This window comes from Schistocerca cancellata, chromosome 3 (assembly GCF_023864275.1).
Source record: "Schistocerca cancellata isolate TAMUIC-IGC-003103 chromosome 3, iqSchCanc2.1, whole genome shotgun sequence".
In the NCBI taxonomy this organism is placed as follows: domain Eukaryota; kingdom Metazoa; phylum Arthropoda; class Insecta; order Orthoptera; family Acrididae; genus Schistocerca; species Schistocerca cancellata.
Genome location: NC_064628.1, coordinates 243,543,568 through 243,564,495, shown reverse-complemented (window position 1 = coordinate 243,564,495; position 20,928 = coordinate 243,543,568). Strand labels below are relative to the sequence as shown.

The following is a 20,928-nucleotide window of genomic DNA, read 5'->3' as shown; positions in this document are numbered from 1 at the left end:
CTGTCAAGCTGTTAGCCGACAGGGCCATGACAGTCTGCCCCTTGACAAAGTCACTGATGTCCACTTATTTCCCCATTTTCGGCCCATATCTTCACGAAAATGATACGTCTCTTACGTATTTCCCTTGTCGCGTCACGTTCCCGCACCGCAGACAAGCGTCAATAAATCTTACAGAGGACAGTGGTCATAATGCTTTAGCTCGTGATTGTACGCCGTATTGAATGGCAATAAAACTGCCACCCGTTACATGCTGTGAAGTTTATCGTGTGCATCTTCACATAAGCATACACCGTCCATTAAAGTGCTGTGGACTAAGGTGCTAAACTGTGTTATAAATTTTGGGTACTCCATCCCCCATGACACCACTGTCATCTCACAGAAATCTGATACTGTTCTTTATATTTCCGGATCCAAAACTGGATAACACCAACTTTACGTCTAGAACATGGCGATGATTTAATAACTGATGCAGAAACTGCTGCATCTCTGAGTGTAGTAACTAACGAAAATGTAAGCTCAAAAAATAATCACCATCTAAATTTCTGAAATTAGTCGTCGACGGAATGTTAAATCTAATCTTCCTTCGTTCCTTTCACTGAAACGTAACACTTTTGTTTCGTTACGGTTATAATAATATATTAATTTATCAGCTACATGATAAAGATCGTCTTGTCGAAATGAAGGAATATCGCCGCCTGAAGATACAACGAAGATATGTGCAATAACTTGTTAGCCTTCGATTTATGTCACGGTAATAAATTGGTATAAATAGGACTGACAGCGATTTCATTTTGGTACAATAGGATGTAAATATTGTGTGTCGAAATATGATTTCCATTAATATTGTTAACTGATGTGGGGCTTTTGTACGTTGTAATGAAATGTTTCAAATTCTTTTATCCCTAGCAGCATCTCGTTATCTACTTCGAAGGTTTCACACGCGTTATTTGTGCCGTTAGGTCACACGTCTGTTTTTTGTAAACATGCATGGAGAGACTCAGTAGGTACCGGCAAGTTGTTCCGCACGCCACAAAAGTATACCGCCGTCATAAACGCTTACTCCTCTTATCTGATCTGCTTTTATCCAGGGATTATTTTAAGCCGTCTCACTTTTATCGTGGAGGTAAGAGGCCGCCAGCTGGGCATGATGTTGGGATTTCGAAGTGTGTGGTTGAGGGCAGGCAGGGACGAGCTGATGTATCCCGTGTAATCTGGACAACTTAAAGCCTCAGACGATTTAAAAGATGACTTTATGAAGTGTCAACATAATAACAGTATTTTTTCTGGCTCATTGTTCCTCTCGTATCTTCCACGTGCCAATTGTGGACGTGCCCGTAGGATACAGCAGACAATCTGCAATTTATCTTCTTCCTACAATTACGTATACATTTAACACTACGTATAATTGAAGATTGTTGTTTACAATTCTGCATCGCACAAAAGACTCCACTGTAAGTGGCATAAAAAAGGAAACTTAATATCTTCCATTGCAGTGTCTAGCCATTGTACTTATTATAAATAGTATTATGAAGTCAATATTGAAATATAATATGACTGGATCTTTTAAATTCTTATCCACTGACATAAAATTATGTGCCACCATAGCTTTAATGATGCAGTTTTCTATAAATTATCATGCTTTCTTAAGTACCATCGTTTCACACTTGTGACCAACGCCTTTTGGGCTGATGTAGGTTGGTACTACTTTTAAGCACCTAATGATGATATATGTAATCGAAACTCGTAGCCAATAATTATTTTCCCAAGCATCAGCCTATCTTAGTGATAATGACGTTCTTTAAACGTTTGCAATCTATACGGTAGGGGCCGTGCCCTAAAATGAACTCCGCCCCCCCCCCCCCCCCCCCCCGATGCCCTACACCAATAGCGGATCCCGGTTATCCTGGCTCCTGGTTCTACATTCTCCTCAAATCTAGTGGGACCACACGCAAATAGCTTGTACGACTCTGTTGCGGAGCGCACACGTCGCCCGATTCACTTATTGCTTAGTAGTTCACAATTATTTGTTTTGAAAATGAAAAAGTTCTTACATTGTGCTAAATTTTTCATTATTTCTCATTGACAATCACAGGTAAGCATTTCGCCCCATATACACTCTTGAACAAGTTTAAGGTTAACGTTTGTGATTAAACCTTCTCATTTATATTTTTAGTTAAAATAGTATGGAGTTAATAAATGTAGGCTTTACTCGCAATAACTGCACCCTCTTCAGTTGCTGAAACAGGAGACCTTATTTTTACATGTTTAAAGTTGCCTGCATTTGTGGACACTGTATTAGTAAGCAGTGTAAAAACAGATGGGAGCCCGTGAAAAAAGTCTGAGTTTTGTGTAAAATGATGAAGAATTAACGACTGATGATGGAAAAATAGTGTCCTTTGAAATTTCTAAATTGGAGCTTCTCCTGGGAATTTCTTCACTCAAGGACGAAGATGCTTGGTATATATTTTGTGTCGGTAAATTTTCGGTGGATTCTAAAGGGGAACTTTGGGTCATGTGCGTTATGTGCATGTTGTGGTCACATGTGTATTTTGCTGGGACTGAAATGGTAGTATACATTTGAAATTTTAGTCGCTAAACGATTTAATTCTGATATTCATTTTCTGCATGTTTTTTCATAGTTTCTATATCTTTTTTAAAAACTAAAACCTGTAATAGTTATATTATACTTCTACTTTGAAAGCAGTCTAGGGTTTCTCTAATTTGATACGATTTTCTAATTTTACTAGTGGTATTTTGAGGGGCCCGATTTTAGTAAATACTTTGCAAATTTGCTATCTGTAAGAAGTTCTAAAATAACTTTTTATAATAACTTTTAATTATATTTTCTAGGAGTAAAATATAAATGGTGTATAACATTACAAATCAAATTTTTTATACTTCCGAAACATAACTTTTTATTGTTTTCGTTTAAAAAAATAAAAAAACGAAATTGGGATGTAGCTTTGAGTCACGTCAGTGGAGGTGTTAATTTTTCATTTTCCACTAGCGTCGTCCAGAACCGCGCTGCTTGTGTAGAATGCTGCAATGACTGTATTATTTTACAGGAGTTACAGGATTAGGAAAATCAAGGGCCATAAAAGGTAACGTCACGTCGTCTTTGATCAATGAGAAATGTAGCAGCCCTGTGTTCATACAGTAAGAAGGGCCTTGTTGTAGCAAGGGACGCAGTTAGAAGTTAAGTCAGAAAGAACTTGTAGAATAAGTACACACCACAATGAAATGGAGTTCGTCTAGAAAGAGGCCTTCAGTACTGTGCACGCTGGATGTAAATGTTTTAGAAGTTGATAGTGTAGACTAATGTGAATGAAACGGCACACATAAAGTGTGTCCTATTTTTTACGGATTACGGAGATACAGCTGGTAGAATGTAACCCAAAAAATTTCACAGAAGGTGTTAGCAACAGCAAATGAATAAGTTTTAAATTTGATAAATTCCACCTTCGCCTCGAGTGCAAATTCAAATTCTCTTGACAACACCATTTGTAAATCTTTCGAGGTCGACTTGGCGTTGTTTTGTAAGAGCAGCACTGTTCGTAATACAAACTATCAATTCGCCCTTCAAATGTCTCCACAGTAGAAAATGTGCAGGAGTAATTATCCGGGGACTGCATCGTATTCGCAGCTCCGAATATGGACAGCCATCAGCTGTATAATGCAGTCACGAAACCGGATTTCCCGCTTATCGCGAGCGGTCGCTTTAGAATTAGGCTAGCCGAGCATGCTTCACGGTCAGATCCAAACTTCCATATGTCGTCAGCCATGTGTCTACGACCTGTATTCGTACATCCATTATGCATATACCCGTACAGGGGAGACATTTTAATCGAAAGTCGCTTGCCCGATGTCGGCGAATAATACGATATTACAATGCCTGTGTTATCAGAAGTACGATGCAAAGTTCCTTCGGATATGCATGCATCTGTCTAGCCAAGAAACGTAACCATTTCTGCTGGTATATCTTCAGACGAATATTATGTTTGCGTGAGAGGACGACGACGAGAATGCTACAAGAACAAGCCATGCTACAAAGCCAAAGCAACTTCTTCCAATATTGCTGGAAGCTCGTTTATGGGGCCCTGTAACACGACGGGGAAACACAAGAGGACCAATCAACTGACTGTCTATGTGACAACACCACACATTTACGATGGTGGAATTTACGAATATCAGCTTGAACATAATCACCTTCCGTGAGTATTTTTTGGGTTACATTGAAATAGCTGTATCTCTGAGTCCCATAAAATGGAATATTAGTGACGGCCGTCGTGTCTGACGCTTGGCACTGGCGTCATCCTGGACCGGGAAACCGGAGCCAGAGGCGCAGAGTGCCGATAATCACGAGGAGACGCCTGATTCCTCCAGGACACGCACAAAATACAGATTGCGTGCGAATTTTTCTGGCTAAAGGCACTCTGTGGACAGTTGGGAGAGGTCAGTGTTTCTCCAGATTTCACGATCGGGTATGCATATAGAGATATCGTGCAACTGTGGTCTAAGGCAGAGACTATTGGATATTGAACGATAGTAGTACGGCGGGTGACCTATGGACAGCAAAGGGTTAAGGCTATATTTCTGCTGTACAATACGTGCCTGCAGTTCTAGCTACGCAGCCTCTTGTGGATATTATTGAAATGGAAATGAGCGTTTGGCGTCATTGGCCAGGAGGCCCCTAACGGGGCAGGTCCGGCCGCCTTGGTGCAGGTCTTACTACATTCGACGTCACATTGGGCGACCTGCGCGCCAGATGGGGATGAAATGATGATGAAGGCAACACAACACCCAGTCCCTGAGAGGAGAAAATCCCCGACTCAGCCGGGAATCGAACCCGGGCCCATGAAACGGCAATTCGTCACGCTGACCACTTTTTTTTTTTTTGATCGTTGTGTTTGGTCGTTGAGGAAGTCACATGACATCCGATCAAGTTCGTTTGTTGATCCTTTCACTCAATTTTTTTTATTACCGAGGCCAACCAGCTCTCTGACCGAACACGCTGATCTACCGTGCCGGCCCACTCAGCTATCGGGGTGAACGTGGATATTATTGATAGCAAATCAGTACTCTGTTAAGATTTTGCCACTAACGATTTTGATTTCATCACGCAATTTACTCTATTAGGAGCAGTCGTAATTCGTATGTTAGATCGGGCCGTTTCTCACTTGGCCATAATCTTTTGATTATATGTATGTCACAAGCCACTCCTGAAGATGTGGAATGAAGTATTTCTGCCTGATACAAGCGGAGTTATTTTGGTTCAAGTAGCTCTGAGCACTATGGGACTTAACATCTGTGGTCATCAGTCCCCTAGAACTTAGAACTACTTAAACCTAACTAACCTAAGGACATCACACACATCCATGCCCGAGGCAGGATTCGAACCTGCGACCGTAGCTGTCACGCGGTTCCAGACTGAAGCGCCTAGAACCGCACGGCCACACCGGCCGGCTAGAGTTATTTTAAAGGTTCCCATTACAGTGGCAAAGATTCAAATGTAGATGTATGAAGAAACGTGTTTAAGCATGCTGAAGCTGTATCCTTCAATTTAAGAGTTCTTTTGCTCACGCTGTTAGCATACGACGTTTGCGCTAATGTTGTGTCCAGAGGTATCAGATATTTGTTAAATTTCTGGTACTATGTGACTGACCACTCTGCTATGCTTCTAAAAAATATCTGGAGGAGATTAGTCTCTCAGTGTTGGTACTGTAATTTTCTCGCAACTTGGTAAAATTCTGCGGGTAATGCCCTTAGTGATACTGGTTTCCAGGAACTAATTATGGCTGTTTTCAGATTACGTGATGAAATGGTTGATATAATGTAACGTTCGTGCATCTCCAGTGAATACCGCCAGTAGTACATGTCTGGCGTGATTTGCTGTTTTGTGCTGCACGGCGGTTGTCTACGCAGCAGATCTGAAGCTACTCGGCTGCATGGGTTATCAACTAAGTTGCCGTCAAAGGAAATTTACTAATCTCTGTCAAGTGTTGGTATTTAATGTAACCTTAAGGGTTGTATGTTACCTCATTGTGACATTAAGTGAGGTGCTTTCATTGCTTGGTGTACGAAGCGTGGACATAAATAGCAAAGAAAAAATTCTTTAATTACTGTTTCATCGTTAGTAGAAAATTGGGCCTGTTATACTGCGTAGTGAAAATAATAGTTATGGTTTTACAGTTTTTCTGGTGAAGCAGGTTCGAGTAAATTTTAATTGTTGATGTGATCATTATACTTTTACGGTTTTTGGGTTAAGTAATTTCAAGTAGAATAAAATTTTAAAAGGAAACCATTCTATTTGGTTGTGAGCTTTCCTGAATTATTTAACTTTAAGTTATTTGTATATATGGATTGGGACATATAATTCACAGAAGCTGTACCCGAAAACCAAGCTTGTGATTAATGGTTTAATAATTTGTAATCACTCGTGAATGTTTAGTTGTAATAACAATCTGAAACGGTCAGTCCACCTTTCTAACACAGAGTCCTAGCTCCATATTATCTTCCGGTACGTCTGTAACCAATAAAATATTAGTTGTTATTTGAAATGTTGTATTCGAATTAGTCACATCGTAAAATATTTGCTGTACCTCTTCACACGGTTTATATTTATATGGAGAGAGTGTCGACAGTGTCATTAGAGAAGCGGCAGAATTGAACAATGGAATGAAACCGCAGTTTAGGTCCCATTATTAAAGGGAAAATAAACCGACGAGGCTACCTGCGGCAACTTGGAGATGAAATCGTGAGCGTTGGCCATCTTGGCAGCCGCCTCGATGTCCTCCATGGTGCAGGTGTCCCACCCGTAGCGGATGTTCTCCGCTATGGTGGTCTGGAAGAGCACCGGCTCCTGGCCCACCACGCCGATCTGCGAGCGCAGCCAGCCCACGTTCAGCGTCTTCAGGTCGCGCCCGTCCAGCTGCACCTGCAGGGCAAGGTTGAGGTGCCGTTTCTATTATGCATTCACTTCTGTCAATCCCAGCTACTCCTCTACACATACAAGGTGTTCCAGGAGGAACGGTCAACTTTCAGAGGTATAAAAGCAATGATTTTCGACGCAAAAGGCTTCATATGCATGTATGCCGTATTCCGAACTGTTTCCGAGATAGAAAATATTTAACATATCTTATAATTATATTTTCCCTGAGACATTTAAGTACCTTTTTTTATCTGCGATAATGATTGAAGCAGAAAAAGTGGATTAAAATTTGCGCTGCTGCGAGGACTCGTAGACAGGTTTAAAAAGATGGTTCAAATGGGTCTAAGCACTATGGGACTTAACATCTAAGGTCATCAGTCCCCTAGACTTAGAACTACTTAAACCTAACCAACCTAAGGATATCACACACATCCATGCCCGAGGCAGGATTCGAACGTGCGACCGTAGGAGCAGCGCGGTTCCGGACTGGGCGCCTAGAACCGCTCGGCCACAGCGGCCGGCGTACCCAGGTCTTCTTGCTTGTTAGGCAGAAGTGCTAACCACTACACTGCAATCCACAGCACTACGGTTCACATTGCTGCACGAACTCCATAAGTTGAGTGCCCTCCCCAATACAAAATACAATTATATCTTCTGCTTATTTCCCCTTACTTTGTCACTACTGCCAGGGCAAGAAGACCCGGGTTCGAGTCTTGGGCGCAGCATAAATTTTAATCCATTTCTTCTGCTTCAGTCATTTTCGTATTTAATGTACCGAGTGATCAAAAAGTCAGTATAAATTTGAAAACTTAATAAAACACGGAATAATGTAGATAGAGAGATAAAAATTGACACACATGCTTGGAATGACATGGGGTTTTATTAGAACCAAAAAAAAACTAAGTTCACAAAATGACGCGTGAAAGATCTCTTGCGCGCGTCGTTTGGTGATGATCGTGTGCTCAGCCGCCACTTTCGTCATGCTTGGCCTCCCAGATCCCCAGACCTCAGTCCGTGCGATTATTGGCTTTGGGGTTACCTGAAATCGCAAGTGTATCGTGGTCGACCTACATCTCTAGGGATGCTGAAAGACAACATCCGACGCCAATGCCTCACCATAACTCCGGACATACTTTTCAGTGCTGTTCACAACATTATTCCTCGACTACAGCTGTTGTTGAGGAATGATGGTGGACATATTGAGCATTTCCTGTAAAGAACATCATCTTTGCTTTGTCTTATTTTTTTATGCTAATTATTGCTATTCTGATCAGATGAAGCGCCATCTGTCGGAAATTTTTTGAACTTTTGTTTTTGTTTGGTGCTAATAAAACCCCATGTCATTTTAAGCATGTGTGTCAATTTGAACCTCTCTATCTACATTATTCTGTGATTTATGCAGTTTTCAAATTTATAATGACTTTTTGATCACCCGGTATATTTGTTTTTGTACTAGTGGCTCGCACATGTGTCTTATCTACCCTAGCTCTTTGACGTTTTACCCCATTGCTTTCAACCTCTTTGCTCTGGATGTCTTTCTGTCACTAAACTAGCCAGTTGAACGCGCAGTTGTCCATGGCATATTGTGAGTAAAGTAGTGCGATGAACTGAGAACGAATCGAACTATGTTTGTACATGCGCTGGCTAAAATTCCATTCATCTACACTAATGAAGAATATGCAGATTTCGTGTATGTTTAAGGCTTCTGCGAGGGTAGTTCTCCTGCTACTGAAGAAGAACACCTTCGGTGCTTTCCAACACGTCGAATTCCTGATCGTAGAGTGTTTACCAGAGAGCACATTGTGTAAAACAGGTCTTCTCCCATGTTCCTATTTTTCTTTTTAAAGGTATAGTTCAATAACCTGAGCAAGAACTGTAACACACTGTTGAAATGGTGCAATGTGGTCCTACTGCCAGCACACAGTGGCTTTCCGTACGTATGGGTGCCCCACGAGCAGGAACATCACATGCGGAAATCTTATACCCGTTTCACAGATAGCGTGTCCACAGTATTCACATTGGCGACAATGCCACACGACTAGAATTTTGTCACTGGTTAAGTGACAATCGTCATTTGCTTCGATCGATTGTGTTCACTGATGAAGCCACATTTACACAGAATGGAATCAATAACACACCTAGTAATCATCGATGGTCCCAGAAAAATACACAGGTTAGAGCAGAAAATTTCCAAGTTACTTTTTCCATCATTGTATGGTACGGCAAAATCGGTAACATGTTGATAGGTGGAATCATTTTAGAAGAGAGAGAGGCGGGACAGAATTACCGGGACAGCATTACTTACTTTTTTGTAAACTTTGTTTGTTGAACAGGTTGAGGACGTTCCTTTGGCCACGCGAACTTTAATGTAATTCCAACATGACAGAGCCCCTCCACATTTTACCAACCGTATGAGCCACAATCTGAATCGCAGTTACCGCATTCGCTGGTTTCGTCGCGGCAGTTCAATTAACTGACCACCAAAACCGCCAGACCTTACGCCATTACTGTTCTGCTTATGCGTTTTGATGAAGTCTGAGGTGTATAAAGAAAGATGAATACACGAGATGAACCATTTGGCCGCATAACGGACGCTACTGTTCTTATTAGATGTGCAGAGGCATGCATACAAGCAACGCAATGGTTCTCCTAAGGGTACGCAAATGCACTGAAGATGACGGTAGGATTCTCGAACATTTATTATGAACCGTAAACGGCTGTTAAGAGCAGTGTACAATAATGCTTAGAGGTGGATGTGTTTAAAATATGGTTTTCAGTTAATATTTTCTGAAACGCATCTTGTAATGTTTACTAACTATTGGGCATGTGGATATTGAATAATACAAAAAATAATAATACACTGTGTTTATAAATGAATATCACGGTTTTAACGCTTTATAATATTTATTACATTAAACTTACAGTTATAAATGACATGTTAAATGAAAGAGCAACTCAAACAGTTGTGTTTGGCACCAGTACGCATGCGCAGAGCGCAATGTTTCCACCGCAATCCGCTAGACAGCGGTAGTAGCGAAGTACCCAAGCGCTACATAGGCCGCAAGGGGCCCAATGACAGGGCTTGCTTTGCATGGCTTCCACGTTCACCCGACCTAACGCCATGCGATTTTGTCCTTTGGAGCTTCATCAAGGATGTGTGCCATGTGACAAATGGTGCTCACATTGGAAATTTATAAGGTTCTTGGTAAAACTCTTTGAGTTGGCTCATTCATTTGACATATCATTCATAAGTGTAAGTTTAATATAATAAATATTATAAAGCGTTAAAACCCCGATATTCATTTGTAAACACCCTCTGCTGTACATTAAATGCGCTCTATCCCAGAAACCATTCGGAACAAGGCATACGTCCGTATGAAGTTTTGTGCTTCAAATGATCGTTCCTGTCGTGTTCATGAATATTGACTAATCTTTGTGGGACACGTTGTAAAAGTTAATAAATGAGCAAGTTCTCCACACTGTCTTCAACAGCTCTGCCGGAGAAGAAGTTGTTTTTTAATCAGTAAATGTTTTGATGTGGCGTTTTCTATGTTCAACCAGACCGGTGGCCCTATTAATCATTTCATGGTCATGGACCCGCAGGTCACCCAATGTAACGTCAACTCAACTGAAAAGACTTGGTACTTGGCGGCTGAACTTCTCCAGGTGGGGGGACTTCCGGCCATCAGTACCATTCGATCCTGTCATGTGCAAAAAGTTTTCCGCTGCAAGTTTCACAAGACACCATCACTTTACAATTGTGTAGTGAGGTGGTACAAGAAAATCGAGGAGAATGGTTATTTATGAGGTGCAAAGTATTCGGGCTGACCTGGCGCGTCCGTGTCAGGACAGTGGACCGTGTGACGGAAGTGACGCTGCACGCTCCCACAATGTCCACCTATCTAGCTAGCGTAAAATAAAACTTCCCTCGGCCATACGTGTGGAAAATCCTTCTAAACTAATTAAGAGTGAAGCCGTACAAATGGACTAACTCGACCAGATAAGTATGGTAGATTTATCGATCTTGTGAAAGGGATCTCAAGGAAAAACATCCCAAGGGGTTGCCGTACCCAGTACATCCAGGGTCTGACCGGCAGCAGCAAGGTCTTACTTGACAGGTACCAAAAGCTGTTGACTCAGGACCCCTTCAGCGAAGATACGATGGAGGCTGGGGAGGAACTTATGCGGGCTATTGCTGAGGATAAGAGATCACGGTGGTGCAAACTAGTCGAGAATCTTGACATGAAACAAAACAGCAGACGTGCATGGAAATTACTGAAGAACTTTAGTGGGGACCCAACTGACCACCAGCAGAAGAACAACGGGGTAACAGCAAATCAGATTGCTAGCCAACTTCTGAAGAATGGGAAAACCAAAGGGAAAAGAGAAAGGGAAAGAGTTATACCCCAAGAACAAAAAGATTACGGACTACTCAATGCTTCATTCACAGCAACCGAACTGGAAGACGCCATTCAGAGTATGAAACTGAATAAGGCCGCTGGAACTGATGACCTTAGAACGGAGCAGATAAAACAGTTTGGGCCCAAAGCTTGAAAATGGTTACTACAAATGATGAACACCTGTATTAAAGAGCTGAATATTCCAAAACTATGGCGGCAGGCGAGAGTGGTGGCTTTACTAAAACCTGGCAAGGAGATAAAGGACCCCAAAAGTTACAGACCAGTGTCACTTCTGTGCCGTCTCTGTAAGATACTGGAGCGGATGATTCTCAACCGGGTGGCAGAAACTATAGATGGAAAGCTCATAAAGGAACAAGCCGGTTTCAGACCAGGAAGATCTTATTGTGGGCAAATACTTAATCTGACGCAACATATAGAAGATGGATCTGAAAAAAATTAATAACTGGAGCAGCTTTCATAGATCTTACTGCTGCATACGACACGGTAAACCACAGAAAGCTATCGCGCAAATTATATCATCTCAGAGGGGACTGTAGGTTGGTGATGGTTATTGGTAGTCTTAGCAGAATCGAAGATTTTATGTCTCCCTAAATGGTAAGAACAGTAGATGGCGACTGCAGAAGAATGGCTTACCACAAGGAAGTGTATTTTCTCCCAACCTTTATAATGTGTACACTAATGACCAACCTATACCTCAAGATGCAAGACTGTTCGTATATGCTGATGACACAGCTGTGGTGGTCCAGGGCTCCAATTTTGATGCAACATCTGGAAATCTCTCTAGAGCGCTTGAAGAAATGGCTCAATACTACGACGCCAATCACCTCAAGCCAAACCCTGACAAAACCCAAGTATGTGCTTTCCATCTGCGCAATAGAGATGCTGGAGTTGAGCTCGACGTTACATAGCAAGGTAAGAAGCTAAAGCACTGTCCAACACCTAAATACCTCGGGGTTGTACTTGACAGAACGCTTTCCTTCAAGCAGCATTGCCAAAACACCAAGGCTAAAGTCTGCTTCAGGAATAACATCGTCCGCAGGCTGACAAACTATGAATGGGGAGCTCAACAATCAGTACTGAGAACAGCAGCACTTGCTCTGTGTGTTTCTGCAGCAGACTATGCAGCGCCAGTGTGGGAAGCATCTGCACATGCTAAACAGGTTGATGTAAGTGTAAATGAGACAATGCGAATTGTTACAGGCTGTCTCAGACCCACACCAACGGGTAATTTGTACTTAATTGCTGGAATTGCCCTATCCAAGATCAGAAGGCAGGTGGCAGCAGACACTGAGAGAACAAAGAAAGAAACAGATTCTCGACACCCACTGAATGGGCACGTCACTCAGGCTCGGAGGCTTAAGTCTAGAAATAGCTTTATTGCAAGAACCAAGATCCTTGACGGTTCACAGGAAGATAATAGAGTCGGTAAATGGGAAAATGAACAAACCGCACTGCAGATAATACCAAAAGAGCAAATGGCGCCTGGAAACAAACTTCCTTATACAGTGTGGAGAACACTAAATAGGCTGAGGGCTGGTGTACCCAGATGCAAAACTAATCTGTGCAAGTGGGAACTGCTGACTAACGATGACGACGTTCTTTGCGGATGGTACAAGACGAGAGGCACGAGAGGTACAAGACGAGGCACATCTGCTCATGTGCCGACTACTGCCGGAGCCCTGCAGTTTTAGTGACCTGCTACAAGCCAACGACAAAGCCGTAGCGGTGGCTAACTATTGAAAAAATAAAATTTGATCTGGACACGGAAAAGTAAAGTAAAGTAAAAGCCGTACAAATTACAAATCCTGCAAGCAATAAGCTTTGACGATACTTTGCGCCGCCTACAGTTCTACATTGCTGTGTAGAACCATCTTCGGGGCCAGGGATTTTCTCTGCCTCGTGATGACTGGGTATTGTGTGATGTCCTTAGGTTAGTTAGGTTTAAGTAGTTGTAAGTTCTAGGGGACTGATGACCATAGATGTTAAGTCCCATAGTGCTCAGAGCCATTTGAACCATTTTTGAACCATCTTGATAATGACGACTTCGCAAACAAATTAACCTTCAGTGATGAAGCCAGTTTTCATCATCCAGGAAAGGTCAACCGACACAACACATTCATATCGGGGGGGGGGGGGGGGGGGGGGGGGAGGGGGGGGGGTTGGTTGATAATCTAGCAAAAACGATATATTTACTCGTCCTCGTTATGTCTCTGAGGCCTGCTTCGGCAACCGAACTCTATTTATATTTATTTATTGTTTTTGCATGTGGCAACTTCTCACTTAGGGCGAAAGCAACAAGACAATTCGTCGACGTACACGGTGCCTTTGTCTGACGGAGTTGCAGCTGGAAAGTCCCCTGGCCTACTGGGCAGCTTCTCGAAGCCGACAACGGGAAGTGTGTAAACCGACGTTGCTGTGGGATCTCTGACCACGCCAATGACAGTGACACTAAGTTTTAAACGCTATCGACCTTACTTGTGCTCTCGTTAAATGTGTCCTTCCAAATGAAATCATTTCCATTGCAAATGAAATGATGCATTAAAGCAAATTCGAGGTAGTTGATGGTGCTTAAGAATAGCTTCTAGTTTGCTGCATTAAAGGAAATTCGAGACAGGTTATAGCGCCTGAGTACAGCTTCTAGTTTGCTCCCGGAACGATCAGTTTTGATATCCTTCAGGTACATTCACTGTGACATTCGGATTTCCTACGACTTGAATACAGTGTGCCAGTCACACACAATAGACAGTAAAAGCTCTGGACGTTTTCTCCTTGGTGAACTAAGGAGCTAAAAATCTAAATCTACGTCTTTACTATGTAAACTACAACACTATGAAGGTTATGACAGAGAGTACTTCTTGTTGTGCGACGTATTAGAGTTTCTTCCCGTTTCATTTGCTTATGGAGCGTGGGAAAAATGATTGCTTTGATGTCTCTTTACTACCTGTAATTAATCTCGTCTTCGCAGTTCCTGCACGAGAGGTACGTAGGAGCTTGTAGCATATTCCTAGATTCGGCACTAAATACTCGTTCTTGAACCTTTGTAAGCAGGCTTTCGCGAGGTAGTTGACGTGCGTTTTCAAGCGTTTGTCGTTTAAGGATTTTCATTTCCACGACGCTCTCCTATGGACAAAAAACTGTTACCATTCATGCTGTCCTTCTTTGTATATATTCCATAAACTTTTTTCGTTCTATTTTGTATTGGTCCCACACACTGGAAAATATTGTAATGTAGGTCATACAACTGTTTTTTAAGTAATCTCCTTTCCCAGTCACTTACCAATGCAAAATCGTTAAGGCTTTCGTGGCCCCATCCACCCTTCCTGTACGTGCGACTTACGCTATGTCACCATTGCATTCCATTAGGAGGCTCATGCCTTGAAAATTACAGGACCACTGTCAGAGGACCAAATTAACGAGACGGCTCAGTCATTGGTTATGATACCAACGATAATGATGATAATTATGGTAATGTTTATGATCACCATCTACATCGTCGTTTTCACTTTATTTGTTTGTTGTGTTTTGGCTCATATGATTCTTTTTCGAATACCTCGTTCTACCTTAACTATCTTTCCAACCTTAATTCTCCGTTAATCCGTGTTACTTTTTGTCCACCAAAGACGGAGACGAGGGAGAAAAGTTATTCTCTAGGGGACATCTGTATTCAAATTAGTTTCTTGTCTGCAACGTTCGAATAAAGGCTAGGAGAAAACAATGCTGTGTGTGGTACGCACTTTTCCTTGCAGAGGGTCATAGAAGCGCTGTATCAGCTGGATACACGTGGACTTGCCACAGCCGGAGCTGCCCACTAGCGCCACCGTCTCTCCGGCTTTGATCTTGAGGTTCAGGCCTTGCAGGATCTGAAAATGTGAAATATATCTATTTATCCTCGGAGGTAAATATGAATAATAATACCGTAATGGAGTAAAATCCAGGAAGACCAGCAAATGATCTACACTTGATGCAAATACAAACATCTGATCTTCGCAAAAAAAGTAGTGTACAATACGTAAATAAGTGAAAAGAACTAATAAGGCATCACAACATCGGCGACTGATGTCTGCAACCAGTCATAAGCGTATTTTAGCAAGATCGATCATATGCGTCACGTTCTGTGGAAAACATGTGTCACATTGTACAGTAATTCAATGAAAGAATTTTAAGGAAGTGTTATTAAATAAATCAGATATCATCCGACAGATTGTCGAGCTCTGCTTGTCACTCTGGGAACCTTCCTTAGCTGTATTAACGGAAGAAATAGAAAAATTTAGACGAGGTCAGCGCGTTTCCTCGTCATTTTTTTAGTCACTGGAAGGGCGTAAGAAAAATGCTAAACAGGCTGTAGTGGGTAGTGGTACAACAAAGACTATACATCACGGAAAAGCTTACTTTTAAAATTATGCAAGTAAATGTTCCGAGACGCATATTTCCCCCATCAGATAGCTTTATGTGGAGATTGAAAGATTGAAGTTGTCTGATTATGACCTTTACTCCCCCCCCCCCCCCCCATGAACCATGGACCATGCCGTTGGTAGGGAGGCAGGCTTGCGTGCCTCAGCGATACAGATAGCCGTACCGTAGGTGCAACCACAACGGAGGGGTATCTGTTGAGAGGCCAGACAAACGTGAGGTTCCTGAAGAGGGGCAGCAGCCTTTCAGTAGTTGCAGGGGCAACAGTCTGGATTATTGACTGAGCTGGCAGTGTAACACTAACCAAAACGGCCTTGCTGTGGTGGTACTGCGAACGGCTGAAAGCAAGAGGAAACTACAGTCGTAATTTTTCCCGAGGGCATGCAGCTTTAGTGTATGGTTAAATGATGATGGCGTCATCTTGGGTAAAATATTCCGGAGGTAAGATAGTCCCCCATTCGGATCTCCGGGCGGGGACTACTCAAGAGGACGTCGTCATCAGGAGAAAGAAAACTGGCGTTCTATGGATCGGAGCGTGGAATGTCAGATCCCTTAATCGGGCAGGTAGGTTAGAAAATTTAAAAAGGGAAATGGATAGGTTAAAGTTAGATATAGTGGGAATTAGTGAAGTTCGGTGGCAGGAGGAACAAGACTTCTGGTCAGATGAATACAGGGTTATAAATACAAAATCAAATAGGGGTAACGCAGGAGTAGGTTTAATAATGAATAAAAAATAGGAGTGCGGGTAAGCTACTACAAACAGCATAGTGAACGTATTATTGTAGCCACATTAGATACGAAGCCCACGCCTACTACAGTAGTACAAGTTTATATGCCAACTAGCTCTGCAGATTACGAAGAAATTGAACAAATGTATGATGAGATAAAAGAAATTATTCAGGTAGTGAAGGGAGACGAAAATTTAATAGTCATGGGTGACTTGAATTCGAGAATAGGAAAAGGGAGAGAAGGAAACACAATAGTTGAATATGGATTGGGGCTAAGAAATGAAAGAGGAAGCCGTCTGGTAGAATTTTCCACAGAGCATAACTTAATCATAGCCAACACTTGGTTCAAGAATCATAAAAGAAGGTTTTATACATGGAACAAGCCTGGAGATACTAAAAGGTATCAGATAGATTATATAATCGTAAGACAGAGATTTAGGAACCAGGTTTTAAATAAGACATTTCTAGGGGCAGATGTGGACTCTGACCACAATCTACTGGTTATGAACTGTAGATTAAAACTGAAGAAATTGCAAACACGTGGTAATTTAAGGAGATGGGGCCTCGATAAACTAACTAAACCAGAGGTTGTACAGAGTTTCAGGTAGAGCATAAGGGAACAATTGACAGCAATGGGAGATAGAAATACAGTAGAAGAATGGGTAGATCTGAGGAATGAAGTAGTGAAGGCAGCAGTGGATCAAGTAGGTAAAAAGACGAGGGCTAGTAGAAATTCTTGGGTAACAGAAGAACTATTGAATTTAATTGATGAAAGGGGAAAATATAAAAATGCAGTAAATGAAGCAGGCAAAAAGGAAGACAAACGTCTCAAAAATGAGATCGACATGAAGTGCAAAATGGCTAAGCAGGCATGGCTAGAGGACAAATGTGAGGATGTAGAAGCTTATCTCACTAGGGGTAAAATAGATACTGCCTACAGGAAAATTAGAGACCTTTGGAGAAAAGAGAGCCACTTGTATGAATATCAAGAGCTCAGATGGATACCCAGTTCTAAGCAAAGAAGGGAAAGCAGAAAGGTGGAAGGAGTATATAGAGGGTCTATACAAGGGCGATGTACTTGAGGACAATATTATGGAAATGGAAGAGGATGTAGATGAAGATGAAGTGGGAGATACGATACTGCGTGAAGAGTTTGACAGAGCACTGAAAAATCTGAGTCGAAACAAGGCCTCAGGAGTAGACAACATTCCATTAGAACTACTGGCGGCCTTGGGAGCGCCAATCCTGACAAAACTCTACCATCTGGTGAGCAAGATGTATGAAACAGGCGAAATACCCTCAGACTTCAAGAAGAATACAATAATTCCAATCCCAAAGAAAGCTGGTGTTGACAGATGGGAAAATTACCGAACTATCAGTTTAATAAGTCACAGCTGCAAAATACTAACGCGAATTCTTTACAGAAGAATGGAAAAACTAGTAGAAGCCGACCTCGGGGAAGATCAGTTTGGATTTCGCAGGAATGTTGGAACACGTAAGGCAATACTGCCCTACGACTCATCTTAGAAGCTAGATTAAGGAAGGGCAAACCTACGTTTCTAGCATTTGTAGACTTAGAAAAAGCTTTTGACAATGTTGACTGGAATACTCTTTCAAATTCTGAAGGCGGCAGGGGTAAAATACAGGGAGCGAAAGGCTATTTACAATTTGTACAGAAACCAGATGGCAGTTATAAGAATCGAGGGGCATGAAAGGGAAGCAGTGTTTGGGAAGGGAGTGAGACAGGGCTGTAGCCTATCCCCGATGTTATTCAATCTGTATATTGAGCAAGCAGTGAAGGAAACAAAAGAAAATTCGGTGTAGGTATTAAAATCCATGGAGAAGAAATAAAAACTTTGAGGTTCGCCGATGACATTGTAATTGTGTCAGAGACAGTAAAGGACTTGGAAGAGCAGTTGAACGGAATGGACAGTGTCTTGAAAGGAGGCTACAAGATGAACATCAATAAAAGCAAAACGAGGACAATGGAATGTAGTCGAATTAAGTCGGGTGATGCTGAGGGAATCAGATTAGGAAATGAGACACTTAAAGTAGTAAAGGAGGTTTGCTATTTGGGGAGCAAAATAACTGATGATGGTCGAACTAGAGAGGATGTAAAATGTAGACTGGCAATGGCAAGGAAAGCGTTTCTGAAGAAGAGAAATTTGTTAACATCGAGTATAGATTTAAGTGTCAGGAAGTCATTTCTGAAAGTATTTGTATGGAGTGTAGCAATGTGTGGAAGTGAAACATGGACGATAAATATTTTGGACAAGAAGAGAATAGAAGCTTTTGAAATGTGGTGCTACAGAAGAATGCTGAAGATTAGATGGGTAGATCACATAACTAATGAGGAAGTATTGAATAGGATTGGGGAGAAGTTTGTGGCACAACTTGACTAGAAGAAGGGATCGGTTTGTAGGACATGTTCTGAGGCATCAAGGGATCACCAATTTAGTATTGGAGGGCAGCGTGGAGGGTAAAAATCGTTGAGGGAGACCAAGAGATGAATACACTAAGCAGATTCAGAAGGATGTAGGTTGCGGTAGGTACTGGTTGATGAAGAGGCTTGCACAGGATAGAGTAGCATGGAGAGCTGCATCTAACCAGTCTCAGGACTGAAGACCACAACAACAACAACAACATATTCAACTCTAGTCGCTAATTAGATATGTCGGATATTGAAACCTGGACTCCGTATAGCACAAATTTGCATTTTGTTAAATGACACGATCAACCTAAATTATCTCAGATCTTAACGACTGAACGGGTTTTTTCCACAGTTTACTTTCCCGTTCCACTACTTATTATTTATCATTCCTTTCTACCTAGAGCAATAATGCACTTCGACTGTTAAGTAGAATACGTAAACCCTAATGTCACTGTTCAATACGATATGAGAAATAACTAATGAGTAATAACGACTTAGGTTTCGAAAGATGACTGTGCACTCACCCTGACGCCCTTCCGTGAAGGGTACTCGAAGTGGACGTCTTGGAAGCTCACATCGCCGTTGACGTCAGACGGGCGCTCGCCCTCTTCAGACAAGCTGTCGATGGGCGACTTGCGGTCAATGACGGCGAAGACTTTGGCAGCGGCTCCCCTAGCCATCGAGAAGGCCTCAATGAAGGGCGACGACATACCGAACATCCAGGAGCCCATCATGACTGAGTAGAACACCTGCAGCGGAAACACTCGCGGTAATAAGTAACAGCATGCAAACAATTACATAGTGGCTTACTGTGAACACGTCAACTTCATTCTGTGCATTACAAGTGCGAGATGCCTCACCTTCAAGATAAAATATTACTCCCTGTGGCGGATTTTTGTTCCATTATGCCTGCTAAAACTAAATCAAACCATGGATCAAGAGTAAGTACAAAAGAATTTGAAGCCATTTTGACTATTTTTCGACCGTGACTGTCTCAAAAAATATGTAAAGGTATTGTAAATTACCGATACCAGTTACAAACTTCTTCAACTACTGTATTACTTATTTATTTAGCTACATGATTTGAGGTAAACCTCATCTTCAGGCTAAATGGAATTCCACAAACAACTTTAAAATAAGGCCGTACAGATGTTACATAGTCTTTTCGTGAATGCTGTGGTCATCCTTTTTCTCCTGGTGTGGCAGTCTCGTAGTGATGCGCTAGGGTGCCTCCATTCCCGTGCCTCTTCTGTTCACTATTCACAAATTGTCACTAACATAGCAGTAACTTGTAAACACGATCACAGAACTGTTTGTGATCGTGTTTCGAAGTTACTGCTGCGTTAGTGACAATTTGTGAACAGTGAGCAGGAGAGGCAAGGAAATGGCGGCACCCCAGCGCATCACTACGAGACTGCCACACCAGAAGAAAAAAGATGACCACAGCATTCACGAAAAGACTATGTAACATCTCTATGGCCTTATTTTAAAGTTGTTTTTGTAATGCCATTTAGCCTGAAGATGAGGTTTACCTCGAAACATGTCGCTAAATAAATAATACAATTGTTGACGAAATTTGTGACTGGTAGCGGTAATTTAAAAAACCTTTACATAGTGCAAAATATATGTCGAACGAGTAATGCTTTTTCTCAAAAACATAACAAAAACAAAATATGTACTAAAAAGTACTTAAAATATATATCAACATAACAGAAATCAAATTCATGCTGAAACGTACTTAAAATCAGTATCTGAGGAGGCAGTAACGAGCTAGGATGAGAGACTTTGTTCAGTTTAGAACGTAGTGTGCTTCGTCAAACCGTAATGTGGAGATGTGCACAGGACGGATGTGCGTACCAACCCGTACAATGTGCTCTTTCTTTTCCTCCCTTTGAGACACCATTCACTGGCCCGAATAAATTAGCAAACGGTTGTCTGGCTATTCCCCACATCACACAGACTGTACGCTGAAGCGCCAAAGAAACTGGTATAGCCATGTGTATGCGAATA

General features: G+C 41.9%; 1 protein-coding gene across 3 annotated transcripts in view; it reads right to left on the bottom strand.

Annotated features, from left to right (window-relative positions):
* The window catches only part of LOC126174877 (ATP-dependent translocase ABCB1-like), a 263,560-nt gene that overhangs the window by 104,043 nt on the left and 138,589 nt on the right, over positions 1 to 20,928 (bottom strand). For all 3 annotated transcript variants that reach the window (XM_049921293.1, XM_049921290.1, XM_049921292.1), the window contains 3 exons: positions 19,443 to 19,667; positions 15,084 to 15,209; positions 6,731 to 6,934 (listed from right to left, as the gene is read on the bottom strand). In XM_049921293.1, the coding sequence (XP_049777250.1) occupies positions 6,731 to 6,934; positions 15,084 to 15,209; positions 19,443 to 19,667 (555 nt within the window). The remainder of the gene's footprint in view (positions 1 to 6,730; positions 6,935 to 15,083; positions 15,210 to 19,442; positions 19,668 to 20,928) is intronic.